The following is a 23,216-nucleotide window of genomic DNA, read 5'->3' as shown; positions in this document are numbered from 1 at the left end:
AAAGCGGTTTCTTCTAGGCCAAACTGCCAGCAATGCACAGTCCCTGCTGACACGGGCTAGACTTGGACTGGTGACCCAGATATGAATGTCTGTTGGTCATTGCTAATCTCTGACTCATCTAATCAGCCCCAAGGCTCCTTTTTTGTTTCTTTTTCTTCGTTTATTTATGTATTTATTTATTTATTTATTTATTTGCTGGTGGGAAGGAGGGGGATGTCTGGCTAAAGAAACTTGCACTTTGGATGAGCTTGTGAGACTTGCCACAAGGATTCTCATCTGCCCAGACATGGGCAAAATGGGTCTCGCAGAGTCTTGAAACTGTAAAAAGAATGTGCCCCCTTGTGCCCTTTTTCCTTTTAGCTTAAAGGACTATTTTAGACATGTAAAATGTAAAAACACACATGAAAATATGTATGCTTGTATAAATGTATGTATTCTCTGTATCTGTATCTGTATATATACATATATACATATATCTGTATATATATCTCTGTATATAAGAGTATGTTTTAATTGTTATCACTATATTAAAAGCATACAAATAAAGAGACAGTTATAATGGGATATTAGAAACTGCTTCATTTCAATTAGAAACTGCTTATCACTCTTCAATATTACCTTCAGTTTAAGTTCTGACTCTGTAGACTTGTTGATTCAAATGTGCAGCCAGGTTGGTGACGTGGGACTTCGGGCCTTTGAACGTTCTTGAAAACAAATACTAAAAAGTTGCATGCAGTTGTTCACTAATACCTCTGCATGGAGGAAAAAACTGTCTTTTGTCTCAGATTCTTCTGGGATGCCGTATTCTTTGAGTGGCTTTATTTTTTGATCATCAGTTCACTTGTTAAAATTTTTTCCTAGCAAAAGCAAAAATTGTAAGTACTTTTTTTTTTTTCCCTTTTGTCTCAATGAATTGATTTGTTATATAATGTTTTCTTTTCCTGTTGGGAACCCAGAAGGAACAAACACAAAAAGCAGTATTTTTTTTGAAAGAAGCTTGCTAAATCTTTGTAAGGCTTCTACTGCTTTTTAGCAGACATCTGAAAGGCCAGAACATAACAGCTGTCTTTTTGCCTTAAAAAAAAAAGTGTTGTGTCATACTTCCTTTAGACTAATGGTTTGAATAGCAGCCTGACGTTTCCTGGCGTTTTATGACATCGCATTACATAAGGAATAAGCTGTACCGATTGTGAATTCTCATTAGTAAACTGGCGGGTGAAACTTAAGAAATTGAAGTAGCACCTTTTTTCATCTTATTCTGTTGTCAAATATTTCTTCTGGTCAGGAAAATTCATCTCTGAAGGCCATATAAGATATCTGCTCAGTCAGCGTTGGCAGTCTCAATAGAAAGTTCAGAAACACCGATTTGATCTTGGCTTTTATGAGGTTAACAGTTGTCTTGAGACAATTCTCTAGTCTCTACAGTAAACCTCCTAAGTCATCTTGGTAGCTAACGAAATACAGATAATTCTTAATAGGACAACTGTCAGCTATGGGATTTAAACCACTACTCCACAAGTGGAAGGCAGTGTGGGCCTTTGAGAAAAAAATATAGAGGAGAAACCTATCTAAATGGTTGCAGGGGGGAGCATTAGATAAGTAGAGAGACAGATTCAGTAAATACAAAGCTTGACCAAAGCTCACAGCATAGAAGTATCCGTTGGTTCTGATTAAGTGCAATGAAGTGGCTTAATTCAGTATTACTTGAGCAGAAAATGATCCACTGGTCAGTAACAGTAAAGTGTGAGACTCCAAACCAGATGTGAGTGCTGTTTAATAGAGTCGCAGGGCAGCTTGGACAATTACCTGAAGCACAGCATGATTAAAACCAAAACCAAACCTGAGCCTAAAATTTCTGCCATGGCTGCCTGTTACTGAATTATCAACCTCATAGGCAAGGCTAAAGACAAGGATTGCATAGACCCATTCAAAACCGTCTCCTAGTTAGAGGTCTATGCAGAAAGGACGAGAATGATCGGAGATCAATCAGTGCTTATTGAAATAGCACAAAAAGACCTTCAGGGAGTTATTTGACACTCTTCCTGCGGAAAGCAATCAGAAACATGAAAACGATCCCCGTAGAGTCTGGAGGCAATGAAGCACACATTCAGGACAGTGCGATCTAAGTACATTCTCTCTTAAAAAACAAAAACATTTTTAATACTGACTCACTTGTGTCAGTAATATTTTCATCTCCCCATTCCTTCCACCCTTTCGTAAGGTAAAAAAAATAGCACCTAGAAACTAGGCTTTTGTTTTAAAACCAAACCAGTGTAACAGCCACATTATGTCATAACACAAACCGCTGGAGTTGTCAGTGGAAGGCTGCGAAGAGATTGATGAAGCCTTTATGATAGGTGAAGCTTATGGCCGACTGCATTACACAGATTTCTGACTGTGTGGAGAAGAGACTTATAAACCAGAACCGAGGTGACGTTTGATTCGCTCTGCGCGGCACGGTTTCAGGCTTTGAAACAGGCAGTGGGCTAGTCCGAGGTTAGGAGGGGCAACGTGGTGATACCTCCGTCTGGTGCTGCTTGCTTTCAGCTTCTGACCCTCCAGAGTTTTAAGAGACTGCGCTGTTTGAGGTCTGGGCTGGGTTATTTCTTTATTTTTTTTATTGCATATGTAGAAAGGGAGGAGATTTGCCAAAGCAGCACTTTAGGGACAGACCTTTGTGTTAGCTTTCAAGTGTTGGTCCCCCCTTCTGTGTACCTGAGGGGGCTGTGTGGTCTCAGCAGGCGGCACAGATGGTAGCGCTCCAGCGTGTCCTCTCCTGCTTTTTGTGATGCTGAGGCACAACTGAGCCAGGGGCAAAAAAAAACCTGTGTCTGGCTGGTTTCAAAGGTACAGCGCTGATTTTGTGGAAGACGGCAAAGCGCTCCGTGATTTCTGATGCTCTTTGGGAGTGGTTTACCATGGAAGTGAGACTTTTAGAAGTGAAGGAAAAAAATGAGTTTATCTCTGGAAACAGATCATTAATTTCTCTTTCTTTCTTGAAACTTCCTTGCTCTCACCCAAAGAGGTGTCAGGTCAGGACTTGGGAGGGCAGGCAGTTTGTGGCTGATCAAAGATGTCAGTCCTTGGTTTGGATCATTAGTATGTTTTCAAGTGTAAATATCCTGTTAATACAGACCTCAGAACACTCCCACACTGTCCAAACAACTGACCTATAAAAAACATGAAGCAGTGGCCTGTGCTAGTGATCAAAGGAAGATACGGTACCTTAATGGTCAAAGTTTATTAAACAGTTTCATTTGCACCCAGAATGAAATATGAGAACTTAATGTGCCGAAAGATTCCTCCTGTATGATAAGACATATACAGGCATAGGTGTGCCTTCCAGAATGACTGTCTAGTAAATATGTTCCTCTACTGAACATAATTCGTTAAGGGTTAAAGCTGTCATTGTTTTTTTAGCTGCCAGTTACAGTGGTAATAAAGTCTTCCTCTTTGCAGCAGGATATTTATACAAATAAGATCTGAGCTTCTAATCTAAAGGGCAAATTGATTTGCCGGCAATGTTTATAGCTTAGAAAATAAATAACTGTCCTCAACTGGATTGTGGAATGGGTTGTGTAATACACATGACAAAGCTAGCATCAATCTGTTTCAAGTTAAGGTCAGATTTGTATATAGTGTGCATATATTTGTATATTATGGAGCTGTTTCCATGATGCTATAGAGAAGTGTCTGTCAGCATTTCAGTTCAACTCCCACTGTGCATATGTGATTTGTTGTGTTTTAGGGTGGTTGATTTTTTTTAGCAGTTTAAAAGTCCAAGTTACCCTGGATGAAACTTGCTAGTTCACAACCGGTTAGTCTGTCCTTCCAAAACTAAAGAATACTATGTAAACGCCTTATTTCTTTACTTAAAGGACAAAGATAAACACTATCCCATTACCCTCGCTCCCATCTTCATGGCTCAAACTGCATTTAAATTCTGAGTTGTAGTACATTACAGCCAGAATACCCCTCAGGGCGATTAAATCCTAGCCAAGGAGATGAGAAGTACATGTTCTATCTCTGGGCCTTGGGAGAATTTCTTGTTTTCCCCCCCACCCCCCCCCACCCTTCCCCACAGTTCCCGTTGGTAAAATGTTCATTCCTCAGAGCTGTGGAGCTCAAGGCCTTGAAGTCTACGTGGGGGAGACCTTTGCACTCAGATGTCAGTGTTGGCTTTGCTGGGGGTTGCTGCTGGTTTTGCAGCTTGGCTGCTCCCCTCTCCCTGTGCCGAGTCTCAAGCCCCTGGAGAGCGTCCCGGCATCTCCATCCTGTGCTTTGTTCTCCGCTGGCCGTCAGTCCTCACCCATTAGTGCCCAACTATTGCTCTCCTGTTACATCTGGGAAGTAACTTTGTCTGCAGGTTGGTGGCTCTTAGTATTTCCTTCACAGCTTCTACGGCAGTCTTACAGGACTTGCGCATCTCTCTTCTTCTTCCCAGGCCCAGGCATGATATAGCTTCTTCAAGGCTAGACGGTCACAGTTAAACTTAGTCTTACTTCTTGCCATAAAATGATACAGTCTCCTTTTGCTTTCCATGGAAGTTGTTTCCAGGTGCTGGCATTGACTCGCCTGAGGCTCTTTGTGTGGATGAGTGCTAATTAATTTGATTTCGTGTAATGCCTTTTAATCTTTGCAATAGCAGTCATGTAGACATACTGAGTTGTTAAGATTTTGTATTGTTCTACTGAAAGGTGGAGGATCTACAGTTTTGAAAGGCTGTGGTTTCAAAATTGTATTCAAATTGAAAAGCTCTATTCAGCTCCGTAAGACTGTATCTGTTGTGGGTGCAGGTTTTACTCTATTTAGTGGATAAGAGCAAATAATCTCAACAGTTTATTATACGCAGAATAATTTTTACAGAAGGTTGACATCAGTACAAACTAAAGACTCAGATCCTGAGGTATACAGAAGAGGAGAGTATTTTGAAAGTACGTTAATTAAAAATGTAAATTCCACACAGTTCTCAAAATTCCCTTTTCAGAAACTGCTGTTAGGCAGTCTAGACTATTATGTCAACTTGTCTTTGAAGAAAAGTAAACAAAAAGGTTCAGCTGAGGAAAGTTTTAGAGACTTTTAGTAATTAATGCTTTGGTAAATGGCTGTTGATGCGTAACAATCCTTTAAACACCTGGGTAATTGTGAGCTTTGAAGCTGGGCCAAAAATGTTGTTCTGAGATCTGTAATTAAAATAAGAGACCTTTAACTTGGTCATTTTGAAGGTGAGAGTTCTGTTTATTCTCACTGCCTCCTTGGTAAAACTTCTGCCCAGTTGGGGGAAAAAAGGCAGGGAGAGTGGGAAAGTAAAAGGCCTAGTTCAACATCTATGTCTTTAAATTTAGCTTTTTATAGCTTTGGTGTTTTTCCTGTAGCAAAGTTCCATGTTGTAATGTGTACCCAGAACAGAGAAATTATTTTAATCTGAACATTTCTACTACATTTAGTGTAGTAACTAAGAGTAACCACTTGACCTGGTTACTAATTTGACTAAATTCTAATCTAATTAGTGTTCAATTAAAGTGAATTAACACCCAGAGACATTTTGCTGAAAGGTTTATACAGAGGTTTCAGTTAACAAAATATTTATTTTACAGGGGAAAAAGCACTGAAATTAGATGCAAACTATTTCTCCTATAAATGCCCCGAGTACATGGTTAGGATGCCGGTGTTAAGAATAGTAGCCATATATGATATTTATATCTGACAAATCAACTCACTCTCTGAGGACACTGGAGCTAAATCCTGCCTTCTGAATCCCACAGGTCATATTTCTCCTGTAAACTGTGTACTTCTTTCTGTTTATTTCAGCCACTTGTGATTGCTCTCTTGACCTTAGCTCATTGGTCCTGCTCCAGAGGCTTTGGAAACACTTCCGTCTATTTCTTCAGCCTTCAGACCATACTCATGGCTCTGATCCAGAACAAAAAGAGCTCCTGTTTTGAGTTAGGAATCCCTAACTTGCATCTTCCCATTTAATTTCCTCTCTTGTCTCAGAAAAGTTGTTTCAGCCCCATTGCCTCGGTTTCTCCCATTCACTTGCTTCCCTTTAATAATATGAAATTAATATATAGTAGGCCTACAGCACCCTTATTATGCAAATCAGTAAGCACACTCATCCAGATAATGAAACACACTGAAAATTGAGATGAGACTGTCAGATATCACAGTGATAGTGAGGTATGACAAGAGATGTGTAAGAAACTAGAGGCAGGTTTAGACAGAGATGATGTTAAGGAACTGTCTGTTTTGCTGATGAAATGTCTTGTCTGTACACTGAATTTGAAAGTCCTCCATACTGTTGTGCAGGTGCTGTTCTGCAGATGTGTGATATCCTTGAAATGTGGAGTTGGTTGTGCACGAAATCTGTGGTCTGACTCTCCTTTGCCTCAGTCTGTCCTAAGAGCAGATACTCTTTCCTTCTTCGTCGTAGGTATTGGCTCATGCATTGCTTCCAGTTTTCTTTTCCCAGTTTTTCTCATTCTTCATGCTCCCTTCCTGTTTCCCTCAGGTCCCCATCTCACCTCTCCTATTCTCAAATGCCAACGTTTTGAGATATTTTTCAATAAAGTTGTCCATTTACATGGATGCAGACTTTGTCCTGGAAGACCGAGGGCCTGCCTCCCTGCCTTCCTCCCTGCCTGCCTCCCTGCCTGCCTCACACAGGGTTGATGTGATCACTTAATGAATGGAAATTCAACACTTTGTTTCGTATGACTTGCTCTGTATATGATCCATTTCTCACCTTCTTGTCCACTCCAGATTTGGCTTTGAATATGGGCTTGCATCTGCTTCTGTATAGCATGCATGAGCCTGATATCTGCCTGCTTCCCAAACTATTTCTTTTCTTGATATGCATGGCCCTAAGGGGAAGGTGGTGGCATTATTCTGGTCAAGCAAACGAGAAGCTGATGCATAGTCAGGGGAGAGTAAACTGTCTCCAGTTTCAGCTGGATTTTTCTGATGGACTTCCCCCGCCTCCAATGTATGGCACTATATAACATATTTTACCCAGAACAGACCTCTGTTGACTTTGATTGCAGTTGTGGGTGCTTCTGCAAACCTGGGCCAGGCATTTCGGTTTGGACATTCAGAAAGTGGCAAATGCACTTTTCAGCCCAAGCCTTAAGTTTGCTCTGCAGGACTTTCCGTACTCAGAGGGGAACCACGTGAAATCCACCTCTCCAAAGCTGTTATCCAGCACTGCCCGCTGCCTTGCAGGAGTCCCCTGTTCTTTTGCTCATCCAACCTTTGCAGTAGGCGAGGCTGCAGAATATGGACCTGCCAAGCAAACAATGTGCAAACACAGAAGACACAAATGGTCCCTGCCTCAATCTCCCTACAGGCCAGCATCAGAAGTGCTAATAATATAAGGCTAAACAGCCACTTCAGCTCTTAGGCTGCCTGTCTTTCTTTTGAAGTCTTAATGGGAGAGGAATGGAATAAATATGATTTCCATGGTCTTTAGAAAGCAGAACTGGAAAAAAAGAAAAGCAAATTCAATCAGGAGGCTGCATTTCCCTGTGAACATTATGGGCAGGACTGGAACTGTGGGATTCACACCACAGACCTCTGCCACTTGAGTTTCTTGGCAGCAGTTTCGCCACAAATGGCAGCAATAGTAGGTTGTAATCCTCTGTGAGCCGTCCCCACAGGAAGATGCCAGTAGTTTCACAAATACTTTTAGAAGCAGAGGAATGCTGAGTCAGGAACAATGAGCTTGCTTCACAGAGTACGTGCTGATCACAGATCCTCCTCTACTCCCTCATCTCTGAAGACTTTCCACTTCTATCCAAGGCCTCTCTATTTAGTCCTTGTATGTCTGTGTCCCTCACTATTGCACCAGGTTCAGCACCCTTCCCATTCTAATTAGATTTTCTTTCCCTTCTGCCCCGGGTCCAGCATGGGAGATCTCCTGGTCTCCGTTCCAGGGCAGACGTGGTATGGCTTTTTGTCAGGAATAGCAAAGATGTTTCTTTTCTGCCATGCAGCTGTAGGGTAGAGCAGACTCTCCTCAAGGTGGTACCTGGTATTTGGTTTACCAAGAGGGAGAGGAGGAGGAAGCATGTTTTCTGCAGATGAAACATCCAGAAAATTTCGCTGCTAAGCTTCATTGAACCTGTATGTGCAGCAGTTTCCAAGAATTTATTAGTTGGCCACATTTGAGATGATTTTCTTAGAGGAGGGGAAGACATACCACCCTATTTTGCAGGGTAAAAAATGGGGTGGGGTTAAAGACTGGAAAGATTGGAAAAGCCAGTTGTCCATTAGTCTGTGTTTTATAAAGGAGTTTAAGCCTGTGCAAAGTGAGTGTGAAATGTAAGACTCTGATTTGGTAGTATTTTACCTTGATCTGGCAGTCTTTACATTTATGGAGGACGCCGAGATTGGAGAGGACCACTGGAAGACAAGTTTGTATTTTAAATAATCTCGCTGGAGGTTCAGTCAGGGGCAAAGAAGTGTGATTTGGTAGAAAGAAGTGCAAGGTATTACATTTAGGCATGCCAAGTCACCAAAGGAAATGAGTAGGTACTTTGCAGTTCAGGAGCATGGATCTAAGGTTTGTAGAGAATCACAAGATGAACATGAGTTAACAGTGTGAGTTTTAGGAAAAAGCCAAAATACTATTCTGAAATGTATGAGCAGAGGCACAGTCTGTTAGACACATGAAAATTGTCCTTCCACTATACTCAGCATCAGTGAGCTCTTGGTTGGAGTTGGGCGTGTAGAGAGTGATGAGAATAGCCAAAGTCTAGAAAATATGGCCCATGAGGAAAGACTGAAGACCTAGTCTTTCTTGAAGAAGAGGAAATTGTTGTGTCATTCCTTCCTCCACTAGATGAGATACTACCAGGAAAAGCAAAAAAAAAAAAAAAAAAAAGAAACCCCCCAAACAAACAAACAACCCTCCCACCCCCCAATTCATTATATTTGAAAGCATATTTGATTTCCTGGAGTGACTGAGTAGTTCCTGAGACCGGAAGTCTTTAAGAATAAGCCAGACAAACATCTCAGGAATAACATGGATGTAGCTGATCCTGCCTGGAGTTCAGGGGGATAGACTAGATGATGCTTTGTGGTCCTTTTTGGCTTTACAGCTCTGTGATGCCCAAGTGCCTTCACGAAATGCAAGGCAAGGGGGAAAAAGCTCTGAGCCTCCTCTTTACCTTGCTGCAGACCTGACTAATTCAAAGTGGTCAAATGTTCGTGAAAGCTCATACAGATGTCTCAGCAGCTTTGCAGCTGGACCTCTTTGGTTTGCGTGGGAATAACACCGAAGCTATGGTAATCTGGAGGCTCGAGTGAGATGTTCCCTGGAGCAGGAGCGTGTAGGGGAGAACGTGGCACTTGCAGGAGGGGAGGTGAGACAGGAGATCAAAAAGCAAAGTGTGAGGAGGAAGGGCAGAATAGGTGCTAGGAAAAACCATTTTCAGATATAGCCCATTTCATTGTAGAGGACCAATCTGTACCTTTTAATAAGGCATAGGAATGATCTAGCAGGATCTCTTATCCTGGAGAGGGGTCTCAGCTGCAGCTGCTGTTTGCAACCTCCTTCAAGCAGCACTTAAAATTATATACCACGGCTGGGAATGCCCAAATCTTTCAACCTAGAGGTTTCCAAAACGTGTAGCAGCTGGCCAACCCCAGCCCCTCGTTGCTGTTGGAGGTGAAGATCAGAGTTGTTCCTGAAGCACTCTTCCTGTTGGAAGAGCGGTGGCAAAGACTTCTGTGGGAAAGGCTGCTGAGTCAACCACAGAGCGTGCGGCTACCAGCAAGGCGGAGGAAAGCCTCCACACTGTAAAAATAGCTGCACTAGGAGCCCTAATATACTTAAGTGCTTGTTTTTCCATGTGTGATCTCATGTAACCCAAGCTGCTGGGCAGTATGACATAGCAGTTGGCCAAAAATAAAATGTAATTCAAATATTTTTTTTTTTAAGTTAACCTTTGATGAGTGGAAAGGAGAGGTACCCTGTTTGCTCATTTCCATTAAGTTATTGTTAGAAAAATATTCAAGGGGGGAGAGAGTGATAGAGGTGGAATCAATGCCAGGTATCCATTTTGTAATGTTGATCGCAGATCCTGGATAGGAATCGTAGCTGTTCCACATAGGAAAGTTAGGCATGTAATATAATTGAAAAAATGCGTGCAGGGAATTTCTCTGGGTGCTTCTCCAGTGGGTTTAACTGAACTGAGTTTTAGTGGGAATTTGATCCTGCAGAAAAGGTGTAGACTTGAGAGCACTTGACGCTGAAGCTCATAAAGAAGACCTACCACAGGCAGCCTTGGAACAAGGCTATCTAATCGCCGTTGATATGCCTCAGCAAAATGTCTTCAGGGGCTATATGGCGGTTCATTTTGATGACCATTTGATACTTGATTTTTTTTGTTTGTTTGTTTTGTCAATTTTAGTAGATCCGTGTTGTGGAAGGTGGGCTGAAACCACAAAAACCCTTTAACAAAAGTCATTGAATGTCTGGAAAAGCTGGTAATCTCACCACTGTCCAACCAGGGCTAAAATTACGTTCTTCAGGAGGAAGCATGGCTTAAGAATCACTTGCCAGTGGAGTAACACCCAATCTAAGAACTAGGATCGCTTTCCTCAAGCAAAACAGTGAAAAAGCTTTGTAGTCCTGAATTCAATGTGCAGGAGTATGTGTACCACGTGGTAAAACTCTGGATACAAGCAAGTAGGTTTTGGGGGTTGGCTTTCTAGCTATTAACGTCATTTTTTGCAATTGCAGTTTGTTTCTCTCAGTGTTGTAACAGGGAAGCCAGTGGAGAAAATCCCAGACAGCACAATCTTGTCATTACTCTTCTCCTCTGCAGAGCTTCTGACCTGTTTCTGCTGGACACCCGGGCAGTGTGGGCCTCGGAGGAAGGCTGGCTGGAGTTTGACGTTACAGCCACCAGTAACATGTGGGTGATGAATCCTCAGCACAACATGGGGCTCCAGCTGAGCGTGGTGACTCAGGATGGTAGGTCACAAGCCAATTCACGTGAATCATTTCGGAAACCTTTTGGATGCTGTTTGGAAGTGGTGCTAGTAGAGTCCAGTGGTGGTGTGGGGGCGTGAGCACTGTACCTTCGTGAGCAGCTGTAGCGAATACCCTGAGCTGAAGTATCTGAGGGCACGGGTTGAAGGCTGTTGACTTCTCATCTTGTCGCCAAGTCTTGTTTGTATAGGGAAGTGACTATAGATGAGGTACCTTTAACCCACAAGTGAGGCCAGGTATGAACAGTACCAGGATGAGCTGGCAGAGGTGGGTTGGGGTAGGGTCCTGGTTTCTGAGTCAGAAGTGGAAGGGGGCATGGAGCTGGGGCCCCAGTTTTGGTGAGGCTTAGGTGTGACAGGAAGAGAAGAGGGCAGGTATATGGGTACCTCTCCCCCCCTATGGGCTTATGACTTGGCTGAGAGCTGGAAGCTGCCCTCAGGGCTGCTGTGGCTCCTGTCACTGCTTGTATCTGAGCAAGCCAAGGGTGGCAGCCCTGCATGGGAAAAACGATGCGGTTGCGAGGCAGAGGTGGTCCTTCTGAGGGCTGGCTGAAAGAGTAGCATTTCACAGCCCACAGAAACTTTGAAAACTGGAAGAGTTTGGGGTGGGTGGGTGACAGGAAAAGGAGGAAAGCGTATGGGATTGAGTACAGAGGATAAGCAGTGGGGAAGGAGAAATGGCATCAGAGCCAGTCTGCAAGCTTGTGTTTACTTTCTATCACTTCATCCAATTTTTCAAGACATTCGTGGGGGCAAATGAGAGCAGAGAACCATCGTTCTTCCTGAAGAAATGTTAATGCCAGCCTCCACCTCCCGAGATGTGCTGATAACCCATCCCCATGCTCCTGACAAAAGCACCCTGTCTCTTTGCCCTCTGCATCCAAGAGGTCTCCTAACTCTGCTCTTGGTGTTTCTCAGGCAGCAAAACTAATTTTGTGATGCATCTGCGCTTTGCATTTTATGTATCTCTTATAGCTTTTTAATGCCTAAAATGGAGTAGAGATGCCGTAGGGATACAAAAGGGCCAGGCGCTGTGGTGGAGCCTCTTGTCAGGGATGGATGGGGTGCTGTTGTAAAAATGTCAGTAGGTCGTGGTGGCAGGAGGGGGATGTTCAGCGATAAAAGAACAGCATGAGCAAGAAGAGAGGAAATCCTGCTTATGGGGATGTGGCAGTGCTGGAAAGAGCAATCCATCCTTCCCAGTTTTACTAACACACGCTTTTCTGTTTTATTTGAAGGTTTCAGTGTAAATCCTAGAGAAGCAGGCCTTATAGGCCGAGATGGCCCCTATGACAAGCAGCCTTTCATGGTGGCCTTTTTCAAAGTGAGCGAAGTTCACGTCCGGACGACTAGATCAGCGACGAGCAGGCGCAGGCAGCAGAGTCGAAACCGTTCCACCCAGGCTCAGGATGTTTCCAGGGTGTCTAGTGTCACAGGTAATTGGTTGCAATGTCTGTTCTGTCTGGGAGCTGGGACAACTTCTTGTAATGTTTCTATTTGTTTTGGTGTGCAAAAGCAAGAAGAGGGTTCTGAGGTGGGGCGCTCCTCCTCGGAGGAACAGGTGACAGCTACAAGGAGATTGGAGAGGGAATCTCAGGCAATATTTGCCTAGAATGACGCCATGTGAAGTAAGATATTTAGAAGATTCCATCTCGGCATACGCTGTGATTTATAGTATCGCACATATGCCTTTCCAGCACAGTCCGCATTCAGTTTTCTTTGGAAAAGTCTTGGTAGAGCAGCGCAAGTTCTTTTTTTTCCTTGTAGGAACAGCAGTGTAAAGTGCGTTCCCAAGCATGCAAGCAGGCTTGCCAGTTTTGCTGTGGAAAGGCTGCATGTTGCAGAGGCTGTACAACAACCTTATGCGTGCTGTCATGTGCTGGTGGGATAACTCTGAAATTTTGACAAAAATGGAGAAAAACTTTTGTGTTTTCCAGCAGCTCTGCCCTGCATTGCAGTGCTGGAAGTTCTTTATTCATTGAGTACCTTCTTTCCTCTCAAACATTTCAGCCCGTTCCAAGTTTTACTTGATTAATTTGCTTATGCTGCCCCCTTCTTTCCCAACAGGAGCCCTGCTTTTCCTGTATCTAGAAATGACTACACCCAAGGAAGATAGGTGGTTGTGTTCTGTTGGTGCGTGATCAGACACAGCCTGGGGGAATAAGCCAATGCTAAAAAACTTGAGCGGGCGTGAATCTGTAGGCTCTGGTGTGATCTTGGTTGCCTGGGTTGTGGCTGGGCTGTTCTGCTGGGCTGGCGAAGGCGATGGCGTTGGCCATCTTTGAGTGCTGCTGCCGTGGTATGTCGGTGTGGTCCGCGCCGCAGCGTGGCTTTGCTTTGTGTGCGTTCCCGTGCCTGGTCGTGCCTGGATGATGGCGCGTGTGCCTGTGCCCAGAGGCATGCAGATATCCAGAGCCTTGCAGTCCCCACTCTGCTGCGAGTGCTGAACTTGGTTGGGGTAAAATGTAGCTTTGCTGATTTTAAGGGCAGAAGGAGTGCCATCATGGTGATGCCAGGAGGAGTGCTCGTCCAAAGCACGTCCTTTCTTTAAACAGAAGTGACTAGGTGTGGGTGACATCAGTGCTGCGGCTCTCACTGTCTGTGGTGGGAGAAGAGGCAGGAGCTGCCAGCTGGAGGGAGATGTCCTTCTGCACCGGAGGTTTTCCCCTGAGGTTGACAGAGGGGCTGGGGAACCCGCAGGTAGGGAGGAGACACAAGGTGCTTTGCTGGCGCTTTGGCAGTAGTGGGGCAGGGGGAGCGTTTGCTCCCTTGCCGGCATAATCATGTCCAGCCCAGCACAGGGGCTGTGATTTTTGCCTTGCTTGTGGGTCAAAATGGAGCTGCCCTTTTAAAAGGCCTCTGTGGCAGTCAGTGCTGTGTTGCCCACGTAAAACCCCATCATCCGCTCCAGTCTACCTTCAGTAAAAGTCATGGGTTTCGTGCATGGAAAATCATAAAAAGCAAGTCAGCAAAGGCAGTGGGGAACCTAAATTCCCACAAGAAGCAGGTGCTGGAGGCAAAGTTCATTTAAAGGAAGGTAAATCAGGCAGGATTGCAAGTTAGGCCCAAGGAGGCTGTGTACCCCAAAGCTGGGGAGCTGCTGGTTGCTCTGCCCCGGGCTCTCTGAAGCTGCTGCTCCCTAGGAGGAGAAGGTGGCCTGGGGGCTGTGCCCAGGCTGTCTGCCCTCGGGAGCGCCGTAGCAGCGTTGGCGCAACGTCAACCCTTGCTGCTCTTAACTCGTTGGGGTCTAGTGAACGTGCTCACTTAGCTTTCCGAAGCACGGACTCAGTGGCCGTGGCCAAGAGCCCTGCAAGAGCCCTCCACCAATCCCACAGAGAAAACAGTTCGTCTGTCATGTTCGCTGGGACCCGCTTTTAGTTTTGGTTTTTTTCCTTAGTGGTTTCCAAGTCGCGTTTTTAAAGGCGGGTTGTCATGGTTGTTCATGAAGTTACCCCCCCCCCACCCCATCCCCCACCCCAGGTGATCAATTGGCAAAAAGCTGTTATAAGCAATAAGCCCAGCTGTTACACACACAGCGTGAAATGTCCATATTCAGGTGGACTCAGCTGCTGCGCTCCCGCATCGTAGTGATGTGCGAGCTGATTTGTTAATGTTTTCACAGCACTTGGGGAAAATTATTTGCTGCGTTGCTGTTTTGTGGTGATGGTAGTGGAGTCAGGATAGACTCCAACTTTCTCTCCTTAGCTCTGTAAGCTTTGCAGTGCTAAAAATGAGTTTTCACTACTATTAAATCAGAAGATATGACTCAAAGCTCCAGAGGGAGCAGATAAATTGGGCAAAAAGGGCCATTTTTACATTGCTGCTTTCTTGACTACAACCACACTTTAGACTATAAAATTATAAAATGACAAAAGGGAAAAAACAGCTGGTCGTTTTGTGGTTTCAAGCGCTTTTTTGAGCTCTTCTAGCTCAAAGCCAGCTTTAATTTAAAACCTGGAATTTGGCAGTCTAGTAGTCAACAAGGTATAGTTCAGCCTCTGTGGATTTAAAGGGTGGGGGAAAAGGAGGAGAATTTGACGCTGAGATGTAGGTTTGTTTGGTTTCTCTGTTTAGAAAGGAGAGACTGCATCGGCTTGTTTGCCTTTCTGAGAGTGACGCTCTTCGATTCTGTTCTCCTTAAGAAGTGGTTGATTTAACAGCCCGAGAGGCACTGATGACCCAGTGGGCATTGCTCTGCGGACCGATGTACGTTTTTAGCATTAAAGCGATCGCAGGGTTTTTTTTTTTTAATTTTTGTTTTCTTTTTTAGTTCAGTGGGTTCTTAAATCGATGCCCCATGCCATCCCCCCAGAGGGTGAGGCGGTGCCTGCCCCGGGGCGCAAGGCAGCTGGCTCGCCTTGGCGCTCTTTGGTGGACTAGCCCTTCCCTCCTTGGTGTTAGTGAATACTCAGGGGTTCATTCTTGCCTCTGTCCAAAAACGAATCCCTTTCTGAGAAGGTGTGGGGACTGGGGTTGGGGGCTATGTTTAAAAAAGCCCAGCTGACTGTATAAATAGGGACAGAGCGTTTAGAGGTTTCCGCCCTGCGGTGAGGAGCGCGCGACGCGTGCTGCTGGACGGGTGCTGAACCTGGTGAGCCCAGGCCTTGCGGGAAGGCCTGCTGTTACGTGCAGGATTGGGGCCCTGCTGTGTTTTCTTTGATGTGTAGTTGTTATCCTGCAGGCAGTACCGAGTGCTCAGATGCTAAGGTTATGGCTGTGGCATAAAAGTCTAAATAGTCTGTATTTTTTCCGCCAAGAATGCTCGATTCCCTGTATTTTAAACACGTAATTATGACTAGCTTATATAAAGCAGAACTGAGTAACCCCCATGGTTATAAACTGCTTTGACATAGAGTCCTGCGTCAATACATTCTTGGAGCCAAGCTCTGTCCTTCTGCAAAAGGAAAACGAACAGGAAGAAAAGGCAGTATTTTTGGCTGTTGAGGCAGAAAAATCATATATCAGCTGTAGCCCAGGACATGGAAGAGTGGGATGGGTGGGAGGAGGGTGCAGGTACTTCTCCGCTGTTATCTGCAAGATTTGGAGTCCATAACTCAACGATTTCGTGCAACGTGTTCAGCTCTTGCTCTCAGACCCTTTGCTGACTCTGGCTAACCTGCAGAGGTGGAGGCTCTTTTTAGCGTAACAGATCGTGTCTCCAGGGCAGCCGTACGGTCAGCTCCTCCGTCAGTTGCCTAAATGTGGTTGTGCAGTGGGCGATGGCGCGGCGGGCTCTCCTCTTGCCCAGCGGCCGTACGCTCAACAGCGTTGAGGCAAACGGGTTCCCGCAAGGCCTTCCTTACAGAGGTTGTCGCAGGTGAATGTCTGTCGGCTACGCTTGCTGTTCTGAATTCAGTTCGCCCGACTCCCCTTTTTGGGCTCTTCCCTTGAGTCGCAGAGGCCCCAGGTAGCTAATGTGAGATGCTCTTTGAGAAATGGGAATTGCCCTCCCAGCGCAGCGCTGCGTACATGCATAGCACTTCAGCCCGAGAGGTATACCCCTGGCGCCTGTGAGCACTAAATACCGCAAAGCGCAGCGCGCACAAACACCGAAGGTAAATAAGGCCAAATGCTGTCATGTCAGGCAACGGTTGTGTTAATAAACACCATCATTATCTCGCAACAAAATCTTCCCTTTAGTAGAGCGTTGAAACGCAGGCTGGAGCAAGGTGGCCAGGGTTTCTGCGTGTGCGCCTGCGTGCGCCTTCACATGCATGTCCACTTCAGCCTGACGTCCCGCCGTCTTCCTACCCAAGCAGATCATTTTCTTGGTAAGTGGGCTGTTGTTAACCGCATGATCAGTTTACACTGACTTTATCCGGACAAATCACCAAAGTCAAACACCAAGAAAAGGGGGCTGGCCTTGGAGACCTCTGTCGAAGCTATTTTGGACCATTGAAGCAATTAATTACCTTGTGGAATTTGGTAAACTGGCACCTTGGGAGCAGCCAGGGTATTCTCAGACGGATTAAACTCAGTAAATATTTATATATTCTTTGCCAGCACTTAACGTGGGAGAGGTTATAAGAAATCTAAGATTAGTGCGTAAGTATCTGTAGGAGGAGGATCACTAGGGTCAAACTATTCTCGCTCCCCTTTAAGCAACACAGATGCCAGTGTCCAGCCTTAAGAGAAACATCTGCGCTTGCAGAAAGTCAGGTTTGTGCGCTGGTGCAGCCTCGGTGAAGCCAGAGAACAACCAGTGCAAACAGGCCGTAGAGACGAGCCATCGTAACTGCGCTGTTTTAACTGTGCTGTCCTGGAAGCTATTTTTAAGTGCAGAACTGGGGGGGGGTTGTTTGTTTTTTTCAAATCTCCATTTTGGACAAACAGTTTGCAGTGTGATTAAACACAGTGTCTCGTAAGTGCCAAGCTAGTGTGGCTGAATATACCAAAGAGATAATTTTGCTAAACCCACAAGGGGCCAATATGAGCTCCCAAAGAAGCTCCCTGAACTTGCATGGATTTTGAAGGTCTCTGGCGAACAAGTTCTTGCGAATTGTGTTGTGGCAGTTGAAGCTGTTCCTGCTCCCAGCTGTGTACCTCAGCTGCAGGCTCCGCTTTTGGCCCTCGCTGTTTCCCCGCTGTAGAGCTGGCGAGGAGGAGCGCGTAGCTGTGCCTCTTAAGAGCTGGGTCGTGCAGTGTCAGTCACCTCAGATGGCAGTTTGGGCTAAGATAGTTTTAGCCCGCCAGCCTGGAGCAGCTGATACCGCTTTCCAGGGTTTGGAGAAAATGTGTCGTGGAGGCCAGATGCAATAGCTCAGCGAGCTTTAGCTAACCACCTAAAACTCCCTACCATATGGATTTGTCCTTCCCAGGCCCGTAAGTGGAAGTATGTGGTTCTAGGCCCATACACCGAGTTCATGGAGAACAGATTGTTATATTATGTGTGTTTGTACTGCTGGATTTTTTTCCCCAATTCAGAAAGCCACGGCTAAGAGTTGATTAAAGGTTTAGAACATCTTTAAAGTTGGGCTAAAGTAGATTCCCCATCAACACAGAGTCAAATGAAAGCACAGCAGACAAGTAACTTGCAAGCAAGACTTGCCCAGCGTAATGCAAGAATCTCATGTGCCAAACCTGAGAATGAGCCCAGGAGTGACGGACCCGCAGGACCATTCGTACAAAAGACTCCCACAGTTTTGGGGTGTTCAGCAGAAGGGAAGCGTGGGCTGGCTCCCCCCCCCCCCCACCTTGAGATGACTTGCTCCAGTTCCTCACCCCAGTTCAGCCTGCCATTACGGCATTGCAGCAGATTCAGAAACCCCTGGCGATGACGAGCTTGACGTGGCACTGACATTGCGAAAAAGGATTTTGAAAACTCCTTCTCTGAAGTATTTGTAGGACAAGGTAGGCAAAATATAGTAAGTGGGAGGGAAGGGGAATTTGGAGTGAGGATTAAACAGAGGAAAATGCAAATCCCAGGAAAGAGGATGTTTAATATGCTGACATTTAAAAAAGCAAAGACTGAGTTTGTGAGAGTGAGGAGGTAGAGCTGTCTGTGTCTGCCTTGGATGAAGAATGGGAGAGAGCGGGTTTCGGCAGGGACTTGGAACCAAGGCCGTGAGAATAGCCAGCGCTTGATGCTAAGTGCAAACCAGGTGCCATGCAGGACTTGATTGCCTACCAGGGAGCCGGGAGGGTGTTATCGGGGCCAGTTTCATGCAGGGCGAGAGGACACATTCGTAGCACGTTCTGCTTCATAGAGCTGGTGAAGTGGCTCTTCTTTTTCCATTTGATTGCTCCCAGTCCTGTTCTCTCTGCTTCCCTCACCTTCTCCCCTTTCTCATAGCTGATTTGAGCAAGCCATAGCACTACTGGAATGTATCATAGTTTTGCCTGCTTGGTCATGGATAGATAACCTCCATCTTACCAACTGCTCTAACTCCCTATCAAATACAGGTGGTTTTCCCCTGAGCAAACAGCATATTTTCCATGGAAGAATAAAGCAAGTCATTTTTCCAGGTACTAAAATGAAAGTATCATCTACTATTCATTTATTTCCTCATTATGACCTGATCATTTAGAAACATCTCTTGCTAGAAATTTACTCCTTGGCTAAGCCAGGGACTGAAAAGCTTAATCCAAAAAAAAAAAAAAAAACCCCTCATGATTTCTACTGGATATGTCTGTTTTGAAAATGGAAAGCTTGAGCAGGAAAAAACCTACCTCCATCCTTGCTGCCGATGGCTTCTGACATAGAGCATGTTTATGCTGCAGGAGTCTGCTACCCTGCACTGCTAACTTGATTAAATTCACGATTGAAGTAATTCTATTGAAAGTCTGAAATGCAATCCTTGAAGTTTAAAACCCAAACTGCTTCTAAAAACAACTCTCTAATCTTTGGTGGTTTGGAGGCTAGGTTTGTTTTGAGGTGTAGGGTTTTTTCAGACCCTCAGTGTTAACTGTACCCAACTGTAATGCTGTGCTGCCCTTAATGTCCGTTGGATGTGCTTTTAGTATTATAGTTTTTCTTTTGAATAAATATTTGCATTTGTAGTTTCCAAACTCAAAAAAAAAAAAGGCTTATTCAAAGCCAAGGAAAAAGTCACTAAAAATATTTTTCTATCCCAGCTGCCACATTTGTGGAAAGCTGCACTGGGCCAGTGCCCTTTTCAAGCAGTGCTGGGGGCGCCGGGCGGGGGGGGAGGGCTGGTTAGCCGAAACGCGCAGGGCAGTGGGAGGCATGTGCATCAGTGTGTGGCATCCGACTGCTTATGGAAGTACATTTAGTTGTAAATGAGGCGTACGATAGGCAAGAAGGCCCCTGTGGTTAAGACACTGGCCGAAGACACTGGCAATCCGGGTTCAGCCTCAGGCTCTGCTAGAGTCTCCCTGCGGGATGAGGGCACACGGGAAAACGCATGTCACCAAAGGCCGGGGACGAGAGCTCCCACGTTGCTCCTCCAGATTTGCCACCTTCTCTTTTTCTCTCGTTTCCCATCGAGCAGTGCTGCTGTCACTTTTCCTTTGCCCCGTGATTAACGGGATAACCCCTTTGGGACCTTTGCTGGCTTTCTATCCGGGGGAAAAACATGCTTCCCCTGCAGTGCCCCAGCCCAGCAAGGCAAGACAAGCCTGAGCACGCGCAAAGTGGGGTCACCTCCCGTCGCCAGCCCGGGCTGCCATCGCCAGTCGCTGGGCCGCCCCGCTGGGGTGGGGAGGTGGGTGGTTTCTGTGGCGGGGACGCTGCTCCGCTGAGGTCCTGCGGCCATCGGGAGCGTGAGGAGATGCAGCCACCACCTATCAAGGCTGGATTTGTGGAGCCACCTGGAAGTGAAAGGCCCCTCTGTCACGGCCTGAATCCTCCATTCTCCGCGGGACTGCGGTTCCAGGTGTTCACACGCTGAGCCGTGTTTCTTTCTAAATATAAATGGGAAATTCCACTCGCAATCAAAAGCTGCATTTTGTAGGGCTAGCTGAGCAGCCTCTGCGCTGGTGAAACATCACCATGAGTTGTGCCATGGCCAGGGGAAAGGTCTCTTGTTGGAGCTTTGCGCCCCGTGCCCACGCTCTGTCATACACCATGGGCAAGTTAACGTTTAGCATTTATCGGATCCCATGCCATTTGCAATGAATGGAAAGTACTACCAATAAACAGGATTACAGGAGAGGTTTAGGAGGATACAGGAAGGAGACACTCGTTCGTCAGGGCACGGCTGAGGTGCTGCGTGTGGTGGCCAAGGATGGACCGGGTGTTAGGCACAGAGCGGGATGGGAGAAATGGCTTGGCTGGCAATGGGAAGTAGCTGTTTAAGGACTTCTGCCTCTTGGCTAACCAAGATGGAGGGCACAAGGCAACGGTTAGCCTATGCTGAGTTATATATAATTCATGCAGTAACTGTGAGTGTTTTGAACGCACCACCTTGGGCAGCGCACGTTGGAAACGCACAAGAAAGCAGGGGCGAGTTTGAGCACACAGCAGGGACACAGTATGTGCCAGGCTGAAGGAACAGAGATTTATTTTTAAGAAATTGTTTTACTAGAGGTGTTTTATGAGCGCTGCTTGTCAAGTTTTTAAGGGAGGCTGAAGGAATTACAACCCAGTTAGCATTACTTGGGTGCCTCCTTTCCTGCGGGCATCTTAAAAACTTCAGCCCGGCTTTGTATGTCCGTCAACACCCTTCTCCTTGTAGCTGCTGCAGGCGCTCACCATTTCTCCCTGCTGAACCCTCCGCGTACGCAGAGCTGTCCAGCTGTGCCCTGGCAGCGATGCTCTGCCTGTTTTACTTTCTAAATTCCTGTTTTGTTTTGTTTTGTTTTTTTCTTTTAACAGATTACAACAGCAGCGACTTAAAGACAGCTTGCAGAAAGCATGAACTTTACGTTAGCTTCCAAGACTTGGGATGGCAGGTGTGTGATGTTTCTCTCCGGGTAAACTAGACATTTTGTTATGAAATGTTATCTAAACAGTGTCATGGTAATTCCACTCAAGGCTGCCATTATGCTTTAAAATGTCCCTTGTGCCTCCCCACTTAGACCAGTCATCAGGAAGGCCAAATAAATATTGATAGTTGTGACATTTGATAAAATCCAGAGGAAGCTTGGTGTTTTATGAGATTTAAATATACAGTCATTCTCTGTCACTCATGGGAGTCACAGCACAAGCAAGGCCTCGTATCTGTGTACTGCTAACGATAAGAAATCTCACCCATCAATGCAGAGCCCACCCCAGAAACACTGGTTTTAACCAAATCGAGTTTTTCTAGCCATCAGCCTACTTTAAACCTGAGGTAAAATATAGCCCAAAGGGCTTAGTTAGCGCTGGCTGAAAGTAGGTGAAGATTGGTTTTTCATTGCAATACCGTGGGGCCGGAGGGGTGTTTAGGACCAGTTATTTAGGGCCAATCCGTAGCGTCATCAAATGTAGTATTTCAGAGAATGCCCTCAGCTTCCTTGTTATTTTTGTCATTCCGCGTTTTTGTTAGGGAGGTCCTGTTTCTGTCAGTTAAGGTTTTTGTGGCTTGTAATTCAAGATAAGATCCCAGGGCTGCCGCTGCTGCTTTTTAATACCCAGCACCTGAAGGCCCAGTCCTCAGCTAATGGGACAGCAGCATTTTTTTTAGCGGATGGCTGACTCCAGACCCCATTATGTGCTTGTGCCGCTGCCTTTTGCTTACGTGCAGTCGTTCCTGCTCCTCCTTCTTATTAGCTAACTTGCCCTGCTTCCAGTTAGGAAGCATATTCCAGTTCTGAAGTTCCTAATTCCAACCCAAAGTCAGTGTTCACAGCCTCAAAGGCACTGCCTTCACCTTTTTCATGGCTGGCTTGAACCAAAAAAAAAAAAAAAAAAAAAGTAAAATGCTGCCAAAGGCTGGTGGCAGACCAGCAAGGCCTATTGCAGGAGTTTTGAGTTCAAGTACGGCAACCACTTGTTGTGGGGTGAAGGGGCCATGAACGAGGCAAGGGCAGCAAACCCCTCCTGTTGTTGGGCACAGCTAACTCCTTCAGAACAGCAACCTTTTTTTATTTTTTTTTTAAAAAGAAGTATAGCCAGCACTCACCCCAGCCTTTCAGTGCACCCCTAATTTTCCCTTTATCTTTACACCACACTAAACCACAAATTTATTTACATAGTCAGTAATGGCTTCCATGTTAGGAGAGCAAACGTCCTGTGAAGAGCAGCCTGGTTAAACCGGAGCAAATTATGAGTGAGTCAATGCACTAGAATGAAGGGGTGGTTTTGCTATGCCTAGGTATACCCATGTTAGCACTCAACTATTAGGCTTGCTTAGCAAAGCTTCAGCAACAGTCTCTGATGGCTCAGCCCTACTACTATACTGTTTCTAGATTTTAAACTAGCCCAGTTCAAGCTAGCCCAGGTATTTGGTGTCAAGTAAAGGGGAAATACTCCAAGAACTATGTGCATATGAGGTGTACCTGTACTACTTCTTCCTGCAGTGACTTGCCGAGCCTGACGCTGAGGGAGCAGAAACTTTTCATGGTAATTGGCGATGTGTCTTTCTGGACTATTAACACAAGGGCCAACTGCTATTTGCAATTTACCTTTGGCTCTTTTGTGTCAGCAGCAGAAAAGCTTGGGGTGGGCAGGGAGGTCAGGAGATGCTTCACCTTCCTCCATGGCACTGCACACAGCCTTACCACCTGAGGCTCATCATCTGCTTGCAGGTGCAGAGCAAGAAGGCTGTCCCCTGTTAGGAATGTGGCTGAGGTGGAGAAAGCAGTTAGTTAGTTATGCAAATTAAACGTGTTACATTCTC

The 23,216-nt window shown here is 45.7% G+C and overlaps 1 protein-coding gene across 1 annotated transcript in view; it reads left to right on the top strand.

Annotated features, from left to right (window-relative positions):
• BMP6 (bone morphogenetic protein 6) overlaps positions 1-23,216 on the top strand; it is a 100,667-nt gene that overhangs the window by 73,696 nt on the left and 3,755 nt on the right. The window contains exons 3-5 of the mRNA XM_068931896.1: positions 10,830-10,978; positions 12,234-12,431; positions 21,272-21,348. Of these exons, the coding sequence (XP_068787997.1) occupies positions 10,830-10,978; positions 12,234-12,431; positions 21,272-21,348 (424 nt within the window). The remainder of the gene's footprint in view (positions 1-10,829; positions 10,979-12,233; positions 12,432-21,271; positions 21,349-23,216) is intronic.

Source organism: Struthio camelus, chromosome 2 (assembly GCF_040807025.1).
Source record: "Struthio camelus isolate bStrCam1 chromosome 2, bStrCam1.hap1, whole genome shotgun sequence".
NCBI lineage: Eukaryota > Metazoa > Chordata > Aves > Struthioniformes > Struthionidae > Struthio > Struthio camelus.
The sequence above is the reverse complement of the archived record's forward strand: the minus strand, read 5'-3'. Positions and strand labels throughout refer to the sequence as shown.